General features: G+C 37.3%; 1 protein-coding gene across 1 annotated transcript in view; it reads left to right on the top strand.

The window, feature by feature from the left end:
* il11ra (interleukin 11 receptor subunit alpha) overlaps positions 1 to 9213 on the top strand; it is a 46977-nt gene that overhangs the window by 32984 nt on the left and 4780 nt on the right. The window contains exons 3-11 of the mRNA XM_067483489.1: positions 3182 to 3248; positions 3901 to 4067; positions 4740 to 4854; positions 5192 to 5355; positions 6455 to 6618; positions 6907 to 7054; positions 7387 to 7473; positions 8841 to 8943; positions 9088 to 9167. Coding sequence (XP_067339590.1) covers positions 3182 to 3248; positions 3901 to 4067; positions 4740 to 4854; positions 5192 to 5355; positions 6455 to 6618; positions 6907 to 7054; positions 7387 to 7473; positions 8841 to 8943; positions 9088 to 9166 — 1094 coding nt within the window. The 3' untranslated portion in view covers position 9167. The remainder of the gene's footprint in view (positions 1 to 3181; positions 3249 to 3900; positions 4068 to 4739; positions 4855 to 5191; positions 5356 to 6454; positions 6619 to 6906; positions 7055 to 7386; positions 7474 to 8840; positions 8944 to 9087; positions 9168 to 9213) is intronic.

The raw sequence follows: 9213 nt of genomic DNA, 5'->3' as shown, positions 1-9213 counted from the left end.
TACCTAGGCAGGGCCAAAAATTACATTTCATTACCAAGGTAGGATCTTTTGGTAAAGTTAGGATATTTTGCCAGTATTAACATGTTCAAAGGGCTGTTTGAGGGTTAAGATTAGGTTTTAGGGGTTAGTTATGTTAGGGTTGGGTATAGGTTTGGCTAAGCGTTTAGCTTACCCCAACTATGGTAGCAAATGCAATATGCCAGTGTTAGTCAAAAGATTAATGGCTTTTGGCTTGTCCCTTCAGGGGTTGCCACAGCAGAACATGTTTCGCACGTTGATTTGGCTTGTGTTCTTCTATTATTTATTTATGTATTTTTTGTCTGGGTCGGCACCAAGGACGCCCTTGATGGCTGGGTGGGGCCACACCTGGTGGGGTTGGATTCAAACCCACCCACTTCTGTATCCCAACCCAAAGCTCTACCAATTAGCCACCAGGCCCCCTAAGTTATGTCAATGCTAGTCAAGAATAAAAATACAAACCTGTGTGGATGCATGTATGTGTGTTTGTGCGTGTGTGTATTTGGTAGTTAAACAGAAAAAGACATTTTTAAATAAAGGAAATTAGTTTAAAACTGATGAGAGGCATTGAATTATAATAAACTATAAACTATTGGGGGAAAGATTGACAAAGAAATGAGAAGGAACGAGAAAAGAAAATTGTAGAAGAAGTGAAATTAAATTTATAGTGCTACAGTAAAGTGTCCTCTCAATTTATAAAGCCAATGTCGGCCAAGGCAGCTGTAAAGGAGTCAACAAGGCAGATAACAAGCATCACACTTAAAAAAAAAAAAAATCTAGTTATGATAACCTAAGATTGCAATTGCAGTACTGATATAAGTGTGAGATCATTTTTTTTCTGAAAACATCACTCCCACTATAATAGATAATAACTGGACTTTGTGGTGTCCTCAGAGTTTTGCATTCAAGCTGCTTGTGTTCTCTCTCTTTTCTGCTTCCGTGTTTTGTTGTCTTTGCTTTATTTGGAGGAAAAAACTGTTTGCATCTTGCTAATGTCACATAAATAGCACCTGTCTTGGTTGTACAAGTTTATTAACCATTCTGCGGTGTAACTGACAAAAAAAACAAAACAAAAACACAACAGAATAAACATACTTTGATTGACTTTTTTTCCAAATATGACAGCAGAATTCATTGTCCACCTCTTTGTGTTTTTTTCTGCTACACTCAGAAATACAAATGCAATCACAGTGGAGCACTTCGTTGCTCTATTCCCCAACTGTTTAATTTTGCATAACCACTAAAAAAACAGCTCAAAGGCCAAAAAAGTGAACTCAGGGTGTCAGTGAGAACTAAGTATTGAAAAGGCTTTCAGTAAAACCTTTTACTTGAGTGTGTGTAAAATGTACTTCAGGATTAGTTTAGTTGGTCCCTGAAGGGCATCTGAGTTTATTGCAGTAGAAAAAACTAACATAAATATACCAATTCTGCAAATGAAATAGTAAAATCCCAAATGCCCTTACGCCTGACTGGTTTCACACTCTAAATAGGGAGATTTTCTTGACAAAATGTGTAGAGCTATCCCTTGTGGTACCGCTTTAATACTTTCACATTTGAGACAGAGAGAAGATCCCATTGTTAAGAGCAGTTCCGCATGTTTTAGTGTTTGAGGTTTAGAATTTTTAAAGATGTGTGCGTGGCAGCCTAGTAGCCAAAGTGATGTTTTTCCACTCTAGATCTAGTAGTAAATGCCAGCTTTCATATTCTGAAAGCCAAAGTAAACATGCACAACACACACACACAAGAGTATCAACTTTGCAAATTACTATAGTCACTACAAATATTTGCTCAGGTACACACTGCACCTCATATACCTTCAAATACACAGCATTCCAGATTTGTGTGATAACAAGTAATTGTTAAGTTAAAGATACAAATAGTTGTTGTACTCAGTGAATCCACCCTCAACTCAAGTTTTTTTTATTAATTTTCTATTTATAATAAGCTATTTTGCTCTTAATAATTAGACATGAGCAATTTCTGGATTTAAACCTTTGATGTTGTTACATGGTGATGTTTGAAACTGGGTTTGCTTATATAAGCCTAGGCTTGGAGATTTACATTTTAAAAGGGGTGCTATCACTCCAGTTCTAATGCGTACATGAAGTTTTGTTTGTGCTGCTTAAAGCTGTTACTTACATTGAAAGTAGTTCCAGTTAAAGGTTTGGACAACACACTTGCTGTACACATTGTTCTTGGTGAGTTTTTATTGAGCAGCACAAACACAATTCCATTCATCCTTATTGTTTAAACGTGGAGAAAGAAATCCCAGAGGTTTATCTCAAAACCCTAGCTGATAAAACAGAAGCTATTTGCATAACTAGACACTACAATATATAATTTGGCGAAGAACAAATCAAAGAAACTAAACGCTCACATCCAGGGGTTTTAAAGTGTGTAAATCCACATTGTATAGCTGTCCAATTTCAAAGGGTTCTTCAAATGCGGTTGGGATGTGTGTCCCATTCTTCCAAAATATGGATATTGTAGAACACTGAGGAGTTAACAGGAGGACACTGTCTTTCTTGGTGCATTTTATTCAGTCTTCAGTGTTTCAAACTCCATAGCACACAAGTCATTTGTTTAGTTTGGGTCTTTGTGAATTTAGATGCTCTGTAGTTATTTAATTAATCTCACAGGAAATTAAGACGGTGAACAGAATGCAGCTTAAGGTTTTGCAAATGAGCAGATTTGGGTGATAAATCTCTATGTGATTAGCGGCACCAGTTATCTTTCCCCATTTCAACTGTAGTTTTAATTTTGTTGTTAAACTCAAAATGTTTTTAGATGAGGCTTAGGGGTATAGTCTGTATCTTGTTAAGTTCTTAAAACGCTCAACTGTTTCTCTGTCAGTTATTAAAGCTCTCAAAGAGGATTTGTTGACTCAGAGTAATTTTATTTTAATGGTGCTGATGATAAACCTTTTTAAAAAATAAAACACACTGGAGCAGCTTTATACTCTGTGCCAAAGCCTCCACAGCCTAGTGTCTGCTAGATTCATAACCTTGTATGGTTATGTTATTGTTATATTGTTGACTCTACTGTAGATGGTGCCGCTTAAATCACAATGCAGACACATAGTGTGTTAGATTGTGCAGTGTGCAGATACCTTAACCCTCACAACAGTGTGCTTTAGTATTTTATGTGATGTCTGTGTTTGCAGTGTCAGGCGTGCAGTTCGGGCGTTTGGACTCTAATGTAACACTGGCATGTGGGAAGGCAAAAATCAGGTAAGGAAAAAAAACTATTGCTTGTAGTATCTTAAGATTATTATTTTATCTATGTTTTCAAAGTAATTTATTATGAGAGAGTTAAACTTTGGCTTGGCGATATGGAAAAACTATTTTCATAATAGTTATGAATAGTGAATAATAAATAGTGAATAATTCTTAGAATATGCTTCAAGTCATTAATCTTTATCTAAAGATGCTGACAAACGTATCCGTCTTAATTCTCCCTCTTATATGGGTTCTGTTTGGGGTGGAACAAATTCGGAAGGTACATACTGTACTTATTATCATGATATGCCACATTTCTATTATAAAGAGAAACTATAGACAGTATCAAATATTTGATATGAAATGGCACAGCCTGGGTAAAATAGGGTCTGATTTTCTACTAGTAAATCCAAATAAAAATGATCTAAGATGACCGAGAAATGAGAGTTTTTAAACAACTATTGTAATGAACGTAAAGCTGAGTGTGAGCACAAGGTTGTTGCCTCTTCATGTAATTTGTTGATGTTAAAAAAATATAGAATTAGGCTGGATTGTTTAAATCAAAGAAGAACCATGAAGGTTTAAGTATTTAATTTTTGACATTGCTCTTGTTCATTTGAATTACCTCTGTTTAATAACTGAAGTTTTACTTGTTCCTGACCAGGATACCTGTGGTGTGGCATCTCAACCACAGCTCAGCTTTGCCATGGCACAAAGTGACATTAAACGGAACCTTGATCCTGCTGCACCCAAATCTTTCAGCACAGGGAAACTACAGCTGCTATGACAACCGAGGAAACCTCCTCCACTCTGTCAAACTGAGGCTAGGGTGTAAGTGCTTTCGTGACTTGTTCAGGCTTACAGCACCTAATTTAGAAGTTATTCATTTAGTGTTTTGCTGTGGCACTGCAGCTTAAACAAATTACTCTTTGCAGCAGATGCAGGCCTTGTCATCAGTGCCTCCATGTTAAATCAGTTCCACAGTTCAGCATTTATGCCTTTTTATTAGATAGATTCTAAGGTAAGAGCTGCAGGAAACAGGAAAGATATGAGGTAGGACGTGTAGCAAAGGTCCCTAACCCTGCAGTTATTTTTTACTCTCACACTTGACTTTATGTCCTTATTTCCTTCTTTTTCCCTCCAAATTTTATACGTCAGTTTTACTGGTTTTCATTCTATGGGAATACTTCTTGTTAAACCAGTAATGATCAGAACAGAGGAAACCGGCCGTCACATAGACTAAGCCCTCCACTTCCTGCAAGTGTCTCAAACGGGAAGCGGCTCCTTTAGTGGACTTCCTTTTGAAGGACAGGGTGTTTTCCCATCATACTGGCCAAGCTTCCACTGAAATATTTGAGTTCATGATAGGGACACTGGGGGACAGAACTGTTTTAGACTAAAGGACAAGATAAGAGAAACTTACAAAACATATAATGGGGCCTTTACCAAATAAAGCCCCCTCTCTACCCTGACAATGAACTCTGTTGGACTCCTCTTTCCCAGATCCCCCCGGGCAACTGAATGTTTCCTGTCAAGTGCCCAATCACATGCGTGTTCGCTGCTCCTGGGTAGAATCTGTGAAGACCTTCCTGCCAGCTACGTACAACGCCTCTTGGAGGTAAGAGCCGGTTACTGCAACTGAAACTCTAACAACCAAGGTCATATCCGGAATGGGATTTAAGGAAACTAAATATAGTGCATGTGCCACAGAGTCACAGTATACTCACTGGATTTGAAATGTAAGACTGTCCTGCACTGCCTTCACACTTTTATTTACCTTCTTTGCTCTAACAAGCATGAGGAAAGTTTTAACCATAAACAAATTACAGCAGTTGTCCTTCAACCTTTTTCTGCCATCCGAAGTAACTTGGTTACTCTTTTTTGAGTTTCTGGCACACACTCAAGTTGTCTGTTAGCCAACTGAATAAATGCAACACTTTTGTCTTCTCTTCTAGTGTGAAGGGTCAAGACGGGAGGCCATGTGTCCTGGACGTTGCCCGCAAACACTGTGATGTAGATGACCTGGCCTTCTGGCAGACCACACATACTCTCAGAATCACTGAGACTAACGCCCTTGGTTCTGAGACAACAGAAAAATGGCTTAACTTACATACGCTATGTAAGAACACACAAGACACTCATGTGAATGGGGTGAAAATATTTGTTAGTTATTTTTGTGTCAAATTGGTATGACTTTATATGAAACACAATAATTAAAAACTTTGGTTGTAATTGTAGTTGTTTGTGTGTACTGTGTAGTGGTAAGGTCCTTTTCTTTTGATGAAGGCAAGGCCTTTTATGATACATTTTTATACGAGTATAATATATCAAACATTATTTAAGTAAAGAATATAATATTTGCCTTCAAAATGTAGTGGAAAAGAAGTACAGTCTCCTTCGAATGTACTGGAAAGGCAAGGCCAATTCAATTGTTTTTGCTGAAGACACTGAAGACTTTTATATTTAAAAGTGAAAGATGGCCATGACAAGAAAGTTTAAAACGTTCAGCTTTGGCGCATATTTCTTCAGTGTACAGTACCAAAAAAAGCCTTGGGTCTGTTTAAATTTCCTAAATTTGCAATTGATTGTTTTTAAATAAATCAAAAAAATCATACACACAGTAAATGCACTTAGTGACCTACCACCACTTGATGCAACACAATATCAGATATAATACTGCATGGCATTTTTTCCTGTTGTCGTTGTTACTGCACTTTTGGTCCTCAAGCAGTGACATCTTTTATCATGTTATGCTGTGTTTGTTTTTTTTTTTCTTTTTGTCACCATGGCATTCCTGTTATTCTCAGACAGTCTTTCACAGCGCCCTTGAGGCAGTCCTCATGGTGGCTATTGGGTTTTCTTCACTCTGCAGTCTGTTTGACACAGTGGTGCAAATAAACTTAAAAGCATAAATGAAGATATAAGAGTCTGTGGGATAAAATAAATTTAATAGAAAATACTAGATATTTCTAGTAATACCTAAACAATACAAGCACTGTTTCTTAAAGATAAAAAGGATCATTCAAGGAAGAACTTTTCGAATCCGTGTCTGTTACAGTGTTTTCTCTTGCTCTGTTGAATTCTGCCCTTCTCTGCTTGGTATCTTTTTTCCTATTCTAATATGTTGTATTGTGCTATATAACTAGAATGCCAGAATGCATGTTTCCAAATTGTGGTTAAGTCAGTTTTTCTTTCATTTTGTATGTCTTTCTTTGCAGTAAAACCCAACCCTCCAGAGTCAGTGTCGGTGAACAAAATAGAAGGCTTTCCTAAGAGGTTGAATGTTTCATGGAGGTTTCCCTCCTCCTGGCCAACGCACAATGCTTTCCCCCTACTGTTTCACATCAGATACAGGCCACAGGGCTCTGTGTACTGGTCAGAGGTTAGTATGCAAGGCCAAAGATATTATTTTATTGTTGTTAAACTAGGACTTATTAAAATACTGATAATCTAATCCAAGTCTTTTTCCAAGATACTTTCAATAACTTTTCCCTTTGAGGTTTCAACAGAACACACAAAAACTGCAGAAACAAACAAATGTATTCCCAGTGCACAAAGGTGTTTCCTTATTTGAACTTTCTTTACTTGTTTGTGTAAGGCCACATTAGGTTCTTTCCTTGTTCACTGCTACTTTTAAATTCCCTATTCTGTGTGTTTCTCCTTCAATCAGGTTTACTCTGAGGATATCACAACAGTGGTGATATATGATGCGCTGGCTGGCCACCTCCACCAAGTGCAGGTTCGAGCCCGGGATGGGATAAACTCTGATAGCCAGTGGAGTGAATGGAGCCGCCTGCTTCTAGTCCAACCCTGGCAAGGTCAGAAAGAAATTTCACACATTGCACATTATTATTACTCATAAATCGTAATTAATCTAGTAAAGTCAAAAATTTAAAGTACAATCACATGAATACATAAACATAATAATTAAAATACATAGATAGAGTTATTGCCTCCTCAGAGTCTCTTGATAATTTCTTTCCTAATTCCTAAACATGATTTTTTTGAATTGGATAATAAAATTAGCTGGCACCAAGTACATCACCTAGGATTAACAGTAGTTTTTTAGCTTTTTTTCTGTAAACTTACTTTGTGTATATTTGTTACTCCATTGAATAAAAACCTACAAGCATGTTTCTTTGTACCACAGCCTACCCAACCACTGACCCAGCAGAAGATATCCCAGATTTTTTCACCTTCAGCACAAAGCCTGAAACTACCACTGCGATACCACCAGGTAAGACTGTAGTTCTGATAGTATTGCCACTATAAACAGATGCAACAACAGTGCTTCAATTGTGTCTGTGTTGTAGTTCTACACTAGTATATTTACTTGTGATGATTATATCATATATTATTATCAGTGCTGCTGCTGCTATTGCTGCTGTTGTTGTTGTTGTTGTTGTTGTTGCTGCTATTGTTTATCACATCCACTGCAACTTCCTACTGGTGGCTAATAGTGCAAGCCGATGCTTTTCTGTTAGACAGTAAAACAAATCTTGGTACGGTCAAAGCCAACACATTCATTATCTCACTTTAGGGTCCAGCTGATCAAACCATGGATTCATGTTTGTTTAAAGTATGCCAGTGTGTCTCTGTTTGAGCCTCATAAAAATTAACAAGATTTTTAAAATCGTGGTTAATCAAACAGTAGAGCAAGTATGTTTTGTTTTTTTACTTTATTTTTTTGGCAGCACCAAAAAGATGCATCAGTCATTAATGCAGAAATAATCTCTCAGAAGGCATTATTTACTGTTATTATGCTCCAGATAGAATAGTGTAAGTACCCTGTGTCTGGCTTCATCACCAAATTACACATAATTGCAGTAAATTGCACCTGCAGGGTATGATGTTTTCTACAGTATGCAGACTGGATAAAAAGTGCAGTACACCCCAACTCACATAAACATACATGGGCAAAAAAAGAAAAGGAAAAAAAAACAGCCTGCAGTTGCAAGCTTGCCCACTCAAAATATTCACATGCACAGGTATACACTTGTTCACATGTTCATGCCCGTCGTGTATAAAAAATGAAACAAATGCGCACACACACAGACAGTTTGAAAGTAGAGAACTGAAGTTACAGATCTTCTGTGAACCAGATGTCTGTTCTATTTGTTTGTGGCTGCTGTCATGTGCAGATTTGTTCGTGCATTTTTTTACATTTCTAAACATGTATGAATGAGTGCACATTTTGTTGTTAGTGTGTGTGTCTTTGCTTTTGTTTTGTTTCACAGTTCAAAACGATGTTTACACTTGTCTGTGTGTGTGAATCCAAGATGTTTAATCCTCACAGTATGATAAATGCATGTTTGTGTGAAAGCTATGGCAGATTTAAAATGAACTTCTCACCAGAGAGCAATGAAATCCAAGAACACACACGCACAAAAGCATACGCATTTGTAAGACTTTGAAATACTCTACATATTTCTGCTGATTTATTTTTTTGATCTTGAGTTATGACAAGTCAATGACATCTGTTTCATTCCTCCTAGCCTTAATATATTTGATTTTGTTTTTCAACTTGTATTTTCTTTATTTCCCCACACTTCCTCTCAAAGCTATGATTGAAGTCTTTCTGTTGCTTCGTCTCTTCCCATCCAGATAATGATCCAAATGTTGAAGATAATATGGGCTTGGTGATTCTGTTGGTTTTGTTCTCCGTAGTCATCCTCACCACCATTCTCTCCCTCATCTTTGTTGTGTGGTAAGACAGACACATACGGACACACACTTATATCCCACATCCCCAGACCGCAGCTGCGTAGTTGTTCTCTCTTCTAAGTCCTGGCATTTACAATGTGTTAATTCAAGTTGTTTGGCTTGGTTTGCTTTTGTTGTTTTGGGTCAGGGTGAAGCAGAGGCGGCATGATCAAGTGACCAAACAGGAACTCAAATCCATGGTCAAGATGAAGTCCATGCCAATCTAATGTGAGATACACACATACAAGCATTTTCTTATCACCATACATTTTCC

Source organism: Channa argus, chromosome 18, assembly GCF_033026475.1.
Source record: "Channa argus isolate prfri chromosome 18, Channa argus male v1.0, whole genome shotgun sequence".
Taxonomy (NCBI): Eukaryota; Metazoa; Chordata; class Actinopteri; order Anabantiformes; family Channidae; genus Channa; species Channa argus.
This window is presented reverse-complemented; position numbering and strand designations above follow the sequence as displayed.